Source organism: Sphaerodactylus townsendi, linkage group LG06 (assembly GCF_021028975.2).
Source record: "Sphaerodactylus townsendi isolate TG3544 linkage group LG06, MPM_Stown_v2.3, whole genome shotgun sequence".
NCBI lineage: Eukaryota > Metazoa > Chordata > Lepidosauria > Squamata > Sphaerodactylidae > Sphaerodactylus > Sphaerodactylus townsendi.
This window is the reverse complement of record NC_059430.1, coordinates 117897227-117909675: the sequence shown is the minus strand read 5'-3', so window position 1 is coordinate 117909675 and position 12449 is coordinate 117897227. Positions and strand designations below refer to the sequence as shown.

Sequence of the window (12449 nt, the reverse complement as noted above, 5' to 3'; positions counted from 1 at the left end):
GGTGGGGGTGTGGGAGTGCACATTGCACCTACAAAGGTAATGAAGTAGCTAAGGCTGCAAAATTTCTGCAAGATGGATACTCTCTTGACACCTTGCCACACCTCCTGAAGATCTTGAGCGGGGGATTCACTTCTTCAGGGAGCCCATTCTCCAGAGTAATGGGCGATATTTGTTTCTTTGAAATATTTACATAGCACATTTCAGTTTGGAGAACCTCCAAGACTACAGAAGCTAGGAGTATCTGCAACAAAGGCCAAAAAGTAATAATAACCTCAGATCAATGGGCATCAACAGCAGTAAGAAAGTGACTGAGTCATTAACAATATAACATAAAGCCATATTAATAAAAGAGATACAATAAAATAAAATATATACAATAATGCAAGAATCAGTCCCATAGGCAAAAAAGGTCTATTTTTGAGGGTTGGCATGCACACACTTTTTTTCTTAATTTAATTGATAAATACAGAAAAGAGGCAACCTATATGTAATTGTTGGGAATAACTTGATTCCATCTAGGTTGGACATAGCCATATAATGGGTAATAGAAAAAACAATGGGCAGGATCATCTACAAGATTAGAGGCACATGGGCAGAAATGAAGATCAACAGAAATGTTACTATATCTGCCCTGAAGTAAAACTGAGGGCATTGTCTGAAAATGCGCACCAAAGTTATAATGGTTACCTAAAGATCATTGAAGGAGGAAGCTGGAGAAGATGACTATCATCGAGAGGCTATTCTAAAGAAGTTGTTACCAAGGAATGAGTATTACTCATTAGTAATTAATCTGCTTTGGATGCAGAAGGTTCTGGATTCAGTACTTGGCATTATCTCCACTGTTAAGGACTTCCAACAACATATGGTGGGAAGGGCTCTTCTCACCTCAAAGTCTTGGAGAGCCACAGCCAATTAGAATAGTCAATACTGAGTTAGATGGAGCGATGTTCCAACTTGGTTTAAGTCAGCCTACCTCATTTCTGAAGGCAAGCACCTCATTAGGTGATGCTATAACAGGTATGTTTCTGTGGGAGAAAGTAGTGCTTAATTTTCTCAGATCCAGTCCTTTTCGTGCCCCACCTTATCCCAATATCAAACGTTTCTTTTGTTAAAATGAGTAGGATGGCATTTTGTCTTAGGTGATAATTGACAGCACCTCTTTCACCAGCTATATCAGAAAATTGACTTCCAAGTTCTGGAATTGTCTCCACAGGGAGATTCTTGTGTCCCCTTCTGTTGTTGTCTTTGGCCAATGGGTGAAAAGATTTTTGTTTTGCTTGACATTCCCTCAACGATCCCTCTCCCTAGAAGCTAGAGTGATTAAACTGAGGCTATCGTGTTTTGGTCACATTCTGAGACAGTGGTGGCGAACCTATGGCATGGGTGCCAGAGGTGGCACTCAGAGCCCTCTCTGTGGGCACGCACAAACAGAGTCCCCCCCCCCCCCGCATACATCTAGGCTGGCCTGGGCCGCTGGGCTTGATTATTAGCATTAAACCTAAGACCTCGTTTTGGGGAAGCAGTGTAAGTAACCCTATTAAGCGCTGTTAAACCCCACTGATTTTCATCCGAAGAACTAAAGTGTGATCCTTTACCTGGGAGTAAGCTTGGTTGCTGGCAATGGGGCTTGCTTCTGAGTAAACCCTCCTAGGGTCGTGATTCACCCATTGGAAGAGTTGCTTCAAAGAAAAGCCACCGACGACCACCAAGCTTACTCCCGACTAACACACGCCTCAGAGCCAACCGAGTTTAGTTTTTTTTCTAAACTAAAGCCTCAGTATTCAGGTTAAATTGCCGTGTTGGCACTTTGAGATACATAAGTGGGTTTTGGGTTGCAATTTGGGCCCTCGGTCTTGAAAAGGTTAGCTATCACTGTTCTGAGAGGATGAGACTCACGGGAAAAGATAATAATATTAGGGAAAGTGGAAGGAAGCAGGAAAAAAAGGAAAACTAGATATGGGATGGACTGACTCAGTCATGGAAGCAGTCCTTAGTCTGAAAGATCTGAGAAAGACTCTTGTGCCCACACCGGAGGCTCCAACTGGTGCAGAATTCAGCAGCGTGGGTCCTCATGGGGACCTTGTGGTGGCATCTGTTCAATCAATGCTCCGCCAGCTGCACTGGCTCTGGGTAGAGTACTGGATCAGGCTCAAGGTTCTGGTGCTTACCTTCAAAGCTCTAAACCAGGGGTCTTCAAACTATGGCCCTCCAGATGTTCATGGACTACAATTCCCATTAGCCCCTGTCAGCATGGCCAAGTGGTAGGGCTCATGGGAATTGTAGTCTATTAACATCTGGAGGGCCATAGTTTGAAGATCCCTGCTCTAAACAGTCTGGGGCAAGCATACTCATAGGATCGTTTCTCCCAGTATGTCCCTCAGAGATCACTGGTGAAAATCTACTGGTGATCCCTGGACCGAAAGATGTCCAGCTAGGCTCAATCAGGGCCAGGGCTTTTTCAGTCCTGGCTCCAACCTGATGGAATGCCTTGTCTTGTGAGACCCAGGCCTTGTGGGATCAGAGGCATTTCCACAGGGCCTGTAAAACAGAGCTGTTCCACCTGGTGTATGGTTGAGGCAGATACGGGTTTCCATCAGTTGGGCCTCCCTGCCTTCCTGTACCTTCTTCCCTCCTATTCAAGAAATCATTGTTATCTATCAGCATCATCAGACTTAGAACAGGTTTTTAACTGTTTAAAATGTATATAAATTGGTTTCGTGTATTCGTTGATGAAGGGCAGCAATAATGCTAATAAAATAAATCAATCAATAAAAATAGGACATGTTGGAGATCATTAGTTCATAGGGTCACCATAAATTGGCAGCAGTGTGATGGTACTTTACATACATACACAGCATGCGCACACAAACATACACTCACACACATACACACTCAACGATCCCTCCTTCCTAATCAGTACTTTTTTTGTATGTATTTTAACTCTGTTTTTTTAACTTGTTCCAATGATGTGTCTTGAGGGGTTGATTTTATTGGTTTTCAAATGTGATTTTATCATGTATGTTTGTGAGGGGGGTGAAAGACGGGATACACATTTTGTAAATAAAATTAATATAGCAGTCGGTGTGAAGTTATTTACAATATTGTTCCAAATTTAAAAATGAAATAAAGTTTTCAGGGAACTTTTTTTTTCAAACAGTTGATCAGCCCATCTTTATCTGATGTGTTTATTATTTCTTTGTTCTTTTTAATAGTACAAATATTCCAGTTGTTTGATTACAAGTCTTTCGAAATTGTTTTTCTTTGGTAACAACCGATGGTCCCAAACTGATCAAACAACACGGCACCTCACAAATTAGGTACCACAAAGTCACAAAACATTCTGGCAAAAAATCTAAGGCTTGTTCATATTTTAACATTGCTGATTCATTGGATATTGATGCTTCAGCCCCAGGGTCTCTAACAGAATGAAATATATTCATTCAGCATCAGTGTAGGATCAAACTTGGCATAACATTGCAAATGCCTTAGCAGACCAGGTGCTCAGGAGCAGCAGCAGCAGCAGGCCATTGCTTTCACATCCTGCATGTGAGCTCCCAAAGGCACCTGGTGGGCCACTGCGAGTAGCAGAGTGCTGGACTAGATGGACTCTGGTCTGATCCAGCAGGCTCGTTCTTATGTTCTTAACATTCCATTAAAACTGTCACAATTAAAAACAAACTTTTAATTAAGTTGAAAAAAATATACAAACAATCATTGATCTACATCATTCACAGCATATTAAGTGTATGACCTAAAGAACTTCCCAGTGGTGGCGACGACACTTGCCAATGATTGGCTGAACTGCCTCCAAGATCAGAGAAGGGAAAACCGCCTCCAAGAGGCTGGGTTTCTCTGTTGCAAGAAAATAGTAGGGTAGAAAAAGGGGGCTTTAAGGAGTCTCAAAGTGGCTTACAATCACCCTCCCTTCCCACAGCAAACACCTTGGCTCATTCCGCACATGCAGAATAATGCACTTTCAAACTGCTTTCAGTGCTCTTTGAAGCTGTGCGGAATAGCAAAATCCACTTGCAAACAGTTGTGAAAGTAGTTTGAAAATGCATTATTTTGCATGTGCGGAAGGGGCCCTTGTGAAGTAGGAGGTGCTGAAGAGTTTTGAGGGAACTGTGACTAGCCCAAAGTCACCCAGCACCCAGTCATGTGGAAGACTGGAGAATCAAACCTGATTCTCCAGATTAAAATCTTCCACTTTTAATCACTACACCACACAATTGTTTCGGGGGTGCAGGACTAGACGGACCACTGGTCTGATTCAGTCAGGCTCTTCTTACGTTCTTATTTTAACGGAATGGAAGGGGGGTGTTTTAGCATTAGCAACACTGCATCTGATTCCTAAACCCATTGAGCTTGACACCCAGTTAATAACAGACATTCTCAAGCCATCAACTGGTCTCCTCGTCACCATTGACCTTGATCAGTTCATTTGACTTTGTTCTAGTATCTCAGTGTCAGACATCTGTGTGTTTCGCACATGAGATGGTACATTTGATGCATGGGTCAATTGGCCATCGCAGAGCCACCACTGGGGAAAACGGTGTTCAGGTCATCTCAGATCCGGTACTTCTCATTGGACCGAGTTCACATGTTCGGCTACGAGGAGCAGGGAAATCTGTCAGAGATCTTCCATGGGCGCATCATCTCCAGGTGCGTCCCTTTGTGAAATGGCTGAAGGGAATGGACTTTGAGCCAGGACTCCTGTAAAAGGTGCAACAGGGGAAGTCTTGGAACATGACCACAAGCCCCACTAAAAAACAACCGTGGTCAAAACGATGTAGACGACGAGAAACACAAGACCCGTCGCAAGGGCGGTATGGGCAAAAATCTGCGCCATCCTGGAGCTCTGCCGAGCAGCATTGGCATCCCCAATACGGTTGGCATCTCTGGTCTGAAAACAGAGAAAGATATCGTGAATCAACGAAAACATACCAGGAAAGCATTTCCAGAATGTGCAAAGCAGATGATTTTGAGCCAGGGTGGAGCTTACCCACCAGCAAACGAAGAATCCTTTGGTCTTAACCTGTGACAGACTCCAAGAAAATAATGTTCCTCTTCTGATAACATCATTGAATCCTACCACCCCTTGGGGTTGAGGAGTTTAACAGTAGATGCCATCATGTATTGATATTAATTTTAATGCTGCATTTTAATGGGGAAGGTTTATATTTTATCTTTTAGAGCCCGTATTACTTAACTTATGGAATTTTAATTTGATTTGCTATATTGTGCTCTATCTATGTGTTCACCGCCCTGAGCCCTTAGGGGGAGGGCGGTCTATAAACCAAATAAATAAATGAATGAATGAATGAATGAATGAATGAATGAATGAATGAATGAATGAATGAATGAATGAATGAATGAATGAATGAATGAATGAATGAATGAATGTGCTAGGATAAAATAATTTATTCATGCATCCGTTGTCCAAAAGCAGGCGCTCTGCAGACCAGCCACTGCCGTCCTGCACTGTCAAAGCTTCTGGTTAGATGCAGGAACTTCAAGAGAGTCCAGCTGAGAGTCTCCTAGATTTCCTGCAAAGATCCCCTGCAAATCTGGGGGTTTCCCAGATCTCCAGATGACATAAACCAGTTCCCTGAGAGAAAATGGCACCATCAAAGGGGGTGGGGCCAGAGGTGGGATCCAGCAGGTTCTCACAGGTTCCCGAGAGTAGGTTACTAATTATTTGTGTGTGTTGAGAGGGGGTTACCAATTGGTGATTTTGCCACGTGATTTTTGCCTTAGTTACGCCCCTCCTCTCAGCAGGAGCGCAGAACTTGAAGCAGTCTAGCAAGAGGTACACCAGCGTGCGTGGCAGCCTGCGCCTGCGTGCATTCGTTTCCCACCCAAGGACCAGCGCAGCAGCTGCGTCCTTGCCACAGCCCCGCCCAGGAATGCCCAGCCACGCCCCCGTCACGTTCCGCCCAGCCCCATTGGCGCTACGCCACAGTTTGAATCCCACCACCATGGAAACCTGTTTCTAAAATTTTTGGATCCCACCACTGGGTGGGGCTGTCTATGGCAACACATCTTTGCTGAAATCCCTTTCCCCACAAACTTTACCCTCCTCAGGCTCCCCCCCCCCCAAATATCTCCAGATGTGGCAACCTTGTAATGGGACACCAGGCCCAACTTATATATATGTAACTTGTTGACAAGTGGCTTGTATCTGGTTTTTATGGAACCTGGAGGGATTGCCCTAAATTCTCGTTGTAACATGGGGGAGACAAAACTGAAGGGCTGCCAATTTTCATGGCAACTGTGCTTTCTCCCTCACACATTGTTCTAACCTTAGCATCAGTGCCAAGTTACACAATAAGTGGGAGAGCCAATATTGGATTTCCTGACATACTTTAACTTGAAAAAATGGTCAAGGGGTAATTTGCTCTGGGGCCCCGTTTCCCCAGTAGAAATCACACACGCAGCTGCTAAACCGTGGCAGGGGGAGGGGGATATTGGCTTCATATAGGTTCCTGTCTTTTTCCTTACTGGATAGAACAGAGATTCAACTGGGTAGATTTTTGTTAGAAAAATGGCAAGGGGGGGTTGGGGAGCGTTAAGCTCCCTGATCAAGGACGTCACCACCAAATCACCATCTGAATTAAAAATTACAAGTGAGCGTGGATCCTTACAATAACAGGCGCTTTGGACTTTAAGTATTGAAACATTACTTGCCGGAGTTTTTGCAGACAAGAGATCTAACCCAGAGCAAGGTCCCTCTGCTAGGGATTCCTGGGTTGTCTTTCCTGCGATGTTTGCAGGGAGAGGACTGTTCCAAAAGGGTTTCAGGGTTTCAAAAGGGAGTTTGTAAAACAGAAAGCCATATGCAATCAGGGAGTCAAATGCAAAGGAGGAACTCTTGCAGGGTAGTAATTATCTCCATGAGCATCAATTGTTTTGCTCTTGTGCACAGCTGCATAGCAGCCTAACCAAAACAAGGCCTCACAGCTCTGTTGTGGAGCTGCCAATTTCCACGTAAGAGATATATAATAATGATAGCACCGATGGCTCAAAACTCAATTATGATGTACTATTCTTAATTAAGAACTATTTTTTGGCAAATAACAATCTCTGCATATCATTCAACCATTCCTTTACAAAATCAACAGCAAACCTTTTTACAAATGTAACAACTTTTAAACCTCTGAACATTTCTTTTACAGAGGTAACAACTTATAGATCTCTCCTTTTAAAATAACAAACAGCAAAGTGTTGTAGGGCTAGAAGATCCCCAGGTTGGATCACACCTTGTCACAAGGACTTTGTTCGGACCCTCAGCCTCACTGTTAATTTCCCAACACAATTTTGTTATGCCTCATACTTTGCTAATTTATAGCACAGGCTATAAGAGACAAGCAGTCCTGTGCATAAACAGCGGAGAGGATCCTGAAGAAACAATTGCAGCAATTGCAGCATAAAGAAATTGTACTGGGAAATTGTTAGCAGTGAGATTGAGGGGCCAAATGAAGTCCTTGTGATGAGGTGTGACCCAACCTATCTACCCCTACAACACTTTGATATCTGTTATTTTAAAAGGAGAGGTCTGTACTTCTGAAGTCAGAGGTTTATACCTCTGTAAAAAAAGTTTAGAGGTTAATAAATGTTACCTCTGTAAAAAAAAGTTTGCTGTGGATTTTGTAAATGAATGGCTAAATGATTCACAAAGACTCTTATCTGGCAAAATATTTATTAATTAAGAACAGTACATTATAATTGAGTTTTGAGCCATTGGTGACATTATTATTACATATCTCTAAAGATTCACCTATCCAGAGCATAAACCAATCTCCAGGTAAGGTCTGGAAATCTCCCAGAATTACAACTTCTTTCCACCTAGATTCAAGTCTAGTAGAATGTAGAGACCAACAAGATTTTCAGAGTATAAGCTTGAGAATCAAATCTCCCTTAGTTAAACACACTGTATCTGATGACCCTCTGAAACACTTGTCCGGACTACAGAGATCGGATTCCCTGGAGAAAATTATAGCTTCTGAGAACAGTCGCAACCGCATAATACTCCATTGAGGTCCCCGCCCTCTGCAGTTTCTTCCCTCTCCATGATCCACCTTCAAATCTCAAAGAACTTTTCAACCTGGAGTTGGCAACTCCACTTAGTTGCCATCTTTAAGGGTTTTTTTCCCGATTGGATTTGTTTTGGCTGTTGCCATTATTGTAAAAGGAAGGAAGGAAGGAAGGAAGGAAGGAAGGAAGGAAGGAAGGAAGGAAGGAAGGAAGGAAGGAAGGAAGGAAGGAAGGAAGGAAGGAAGGAAGGAAGGAAGGAAGGAAGGAAGGAAGGAAGGAAGGAAGGAAGGAAGGAAGGAAGGAAGGAAGGAAGGAAGAGGAAAGGGAGCAGAGGAAGTGGGGAAAGCATATGCCATATGAGGGAGGGTAGATGGACCCCGAGAGAGGAGAAGAGTAGATCTGTACACATACCTACCACTTGTAGCATAACGTCCTGAGAAAACTCACCTGTACTGAGTAAACCAGAGCTGCAATTCCCAGAGGCAGGCAACAGCAGAGCATGGTAAAGATGGAATACACCAGGTAATCCGGTTCTTGAGTAGGTTGCACAGGGATGATCAAGGTGGTATGCTGTAGAGGCTGAGCGATGAACCCTTGGCCCGGGGGTATCCCATACTGGCCATAATAAGGCTGAGACTGTTGAGGCATGGTGGGGTTTGCTGTGAAGCTTGTGGTGGGTGCTGGCCCATCAACAGGAGGCTGCTGTTCTTTTTCAGAGTAGGGTGGTGGGTTCAGGGAAGGTGGCGCACCACTTTGGTTGTTCTCATAGTTTGGGTTCTCCATAGTGCAAATCTCTGTTCTTCTCAGCTCTGAAGGGAATCTCTGTTCTCGATTCCTTCTTGCTCTGTTCCCTAACTGTTGAATATTCTTCACCGGCCTCCTGTTGCTGCTTCCTTATATGGCTCCCCTCCTTGCCTTCCTCCTGTTACACCCAGTCGAACGCTCAGAGGTCTTCTTCTGGCTGCACGTTTGCCTTTGATCTGCCCAGCTCCTCTGGGAAATGCTCTCTTACATAGACCTCTGGGAAGAGGATGAAGCAACTTTTCTGTGCCTGCAGTAAGAAAGAATGAGGACGTGGGAGGGTGAAGCATTGTGCAATGAGTAACCCAGACTGACAGACTGGGAGAGAGAGAGAGCTCTGGGGGAAAAAAGATATTGCCTTCCAGCAGAGAGTGGTTCTGTTTTCCATACTTTGAGCTCCCAACTCCCAAGAGCCACCACAAGAGTCAGCGTGGTGTCGTGGTTAACAGCAGCAGACTCTAATCCAAAGAACTGGGTTCAATTCCCCACTAATCCACATGAGCAGAGGTCTCCAATCTGTTGAACCAGGTTGGTCTCCTCACTCTGACACGTGAAGCCTGCTGGGTGACCTTGGGCTAGTCACAGTTCTCTCGGAACTCTCTCAGCCCCAGCTACCTCACAAGATGTCCATTGTGAGCAGAGGAAGGGAAGGCATTTTGTAAGCCACTTGGAGACTCCTTAAAGATAGAGAAAAGTGGGGTACAAAAACCAAAAGGTCCATTAGTGCCTGTGGGGCAATCTGACACCTGTGAAGATATAGCATCCGTTGTTGTGGGTGTAGTAGAGTACAAATCCGTTGTTTGGGATTGTGTCAGTCTCAGTTCTTCAAGATCCTTAACCCATGATTTCCCAGGAATTTTGGAAAGGTTGTCACTGCTCAGTACGTTTGCAGAACTGAGGTCTAATTCAAAGTCCCAGTGAGTGGATGGAGTTTGATGGGGACCGTTTTCTAACGAGAGAGAAGGAACGATATGGGTGGACGGGATGGGGCAAGTGGTCATTGGAAGACACAGGGGTTCAGAGCAGTCCGCTGGTGATAAATCCGGCAAAGGCTCTGGGATTGTGGAGTTGTGGTTAGCGGTAGATGATACAGGGTCCACCAGGGTAGGGCAGACTGGATAAAGGTTGCACAGAGACTGGCAGTCGGCTGCATGCATGTTGTTTGTGGCCTCTTCTGCGAGCATTTCGATGTTCCTCCATTCGTCAGTCAAACTCAGTCAAACTCTCAGTCAGTCAAACTCTCAGTCAGTCAAACTCTCAATCGTTGGCGGTACAGAGGGACAGGCCTTGATGGACGCAGGGAGCTCTGGGAGCACTGTTTCCTCCCCCATCTCTTTTTTATCATATTTGTAGACCACCAACTTGTTCCCTGTAAAGTCCTTAAAAACTCTCCCAATAAAAACATTGGAACGACTGGCAAGCAGTGGCGTAGGAGGTTAAGAGCTCATGTATCTAATCTGGAGGAACCGGGTTTGATACCCAGCTCTGCCGCCTGAGCTGCGGAGGCTTATCTGGGGAACTCAGATTAGCCTGTACACTCCCACACACGCCAGCTGGGTGACCTTGGGCTAGACACAGCTTCTCGGAGCTCTCTCAGCCCCACCTACCTCACAGGGTGTTTGTTGTGAGGGGGGGGGAGGGCAAGGAGGTTGTAAGCCCCTTTGAGTCTCCTGCAGGAGAGAAAGGGGGGATATAAATCCAAACTCTTCCTCTTCTTCCTTTTCCTCTTCCTCTTTTTCTTCTTCTTCTTCTTCTTCTTCTTCTTCTTCTTCTTCTTCTTCTTCTTCTTCTTCTTTAATAGGAGTGCAGGGCAGACAGGAGTATCAAAGTTTAAAATCATTCTGTGATAACCGCCTTGGTAAGGCAGACGTTCAAAGGAACTTAGTTGAATCCTCCCAGGCTTGCAATTCAGCAGCTTGCTTAGTGAGGGGCAAATGCCGTGAGATGAGGCCCAGTTACCAGCATTTGTGTGGATGTCCCTTATCATTAGAGCCACCTGATGTTTCTGAATCGACAAGGTGGAAGAAAAGGAGTCTGGGTTCGGAAATAACAATGTCCTAGGTTGATCAGACATAAGACTGCAGTTCTGGGGAGCAGTCTTATTGGTGAGGTTGGGAGGTTCGTTGGAAAAAGGTGACGCTTCAAGCTTAGCATTAACTGAAGCAAAGTTCATTAGTAGTACTTTGAATGTTTTAGAAATTAAAAGAGCCTGCCATGCCAGAAGTTCAAACATAAAAACATCTCTCCCTGCCACTGGCTTGCAGCATGGCTTGGCAGCCGTTGGATCTACTGAAACAGCATCTCCCCCTGGCTCCGTTGCAATTAAAGGCACCTCCTCCGCTTCAGCAGGAGACACCGAGCACCATAAATCTGTTAGAAAGCTTGAGATTAGAAGGAGGTAGAAAGTTGGCAAAAACATCAAGTTTTGTCGAAGGCTTTCACGGCCGGAATCACTTGGGTGCTGTGTGGTTTCCGGGCTGTATGGCCGTGTTCTAGCAGCATTCTCTCCTGACGTTTTGCCTGCATCTGTGGCTGGCATCTTCAGAGGATCTGATGTTGGGAAAGCAAGTGGAGTATATATATATCTGTTGGAGTGTCCAGGGTGGGTGGAGAAACATTGTCTGTGAGTAACAAAGAAGGCAACCAGGTCAAATCCATAAGCACATGGACAATTTCAACAGGAAGGAAGAAACTATGAAAATGAACAGAACTTGGCTGCCAGTGTTGAAAAATACTAGAGTCAAGACAGTGTCTAACCAGCTCCACACAAACACAGGATGACCATAGACAAAAGAAACAAAAGCCAGGATACTTCTATTCAGATGCTCCCACCTTGCTATCTATTCAGATGCTCCCACCTTGCTATCTCCATTGACACTCCCATGCTATAGTCTTCATTGTTACTCATACTTCTATTCAGATGCCCTCAACTATTGACCTGGTTGCTTTCTTTGTTACTCACAGACAATGCTTCTTCACCCACCCTGGACACTCCAACAGATATATATACACCTCTTGCTTTCCCAACATCAGATCCTCTGAAGATGCCAGCCACAGATGCAGGCAAAACGTCAGGAGAGAATGCTGCTAGAACACGGCCAGACAGCCCAGAAACCACACAGCACCCACATCAAGTTTTGTCTGCTTACAGGCTTTCTGGCTGGTCGTTGGGAGGGCATCGGGGTCAGAGCGTGTGCGCTTCCTTGCACCTTTCGTCTTCGTTGTAGAGATAAACAGCGGAGGCTCGATGCAGGCATTATCCCTGCTGAAACAGTGCAAAATAAACTCTGTTTCCCAGGGTCCGGTTGTTATTTGAAACAGAGGGGGAGCATTTGCTGAGCTTCAGCTACCACAACAATGAACTATGGGTCAAAAAGGTGGAGAGCGAGAGGCAAAATAAAGATTAAAAGCTGGTTCAGCGAAGAGAGCTCGGCAGCTGCTGTTCACTCATCGCTATCTTAACCGGGTGATAAGCAAGAAGGACAGCAGAGAGCCTTCGTACCATGCAAAGCACCTCACAAGTGCTTGACGTAGCTTTGAGAAGCGGTGTTGAAAAGTCAGGTTGTTGGAAACTCCCACGAAGCACATTGGGGGTAGTTCCAGAGGTGAGATCC

The 12449-nt window shown here is 45.0% G+C and overlaps 1 protein-coding gene across 1 annotated transcript; it reads right to left on the bottom strand.

Annotated features, from left to right (window-relative positions):
• Nucleotides 1-4111: 4111 nt before the first annotated feature.
• Nucleotides 4112-9047, bottom strand: LOC125435604 (transmembrane protein 91-like). The gene is made up of 2 exons (XM_048501823.1): nucleotides 8482-9047; nucleotides 4112-4903 (listed from the first exon to the last, which is right to left on the bottom strand). Exons 1-2 carry the CDS (start codon nucleotides 8815-8817, stop codon nucleotides 4763-4765), a joined length of 477 nt encoding a protein of 158 aa, XP_048357780.1. The 5' UTR covers nucleotides 8818-9047; the 3' UTR covers nucleotides 4112-4762.
• Nucleotides 9048-12449: the final 3402 nt, after the last annotated feature.

What these genes read in the sequence shown, in the direction of transcription:
- LOC125435604 (XM_048501823.1), bottom strand. Translation starts at nt 8,817, where the DNA reads ATGGAGAACCCAAACTATGAGAACAACCAAAGTGGTGCGCCACCTTCC. An exon ending in CTCTGGTTTACTCAGTACAG is followed by an intron (nt 4,904 to 8,481) that starts GTGAGTTTTCTC and finishes CTCTGTTTTCAG; the next exon opens with ACCAGAGATGCCAACCGTAT.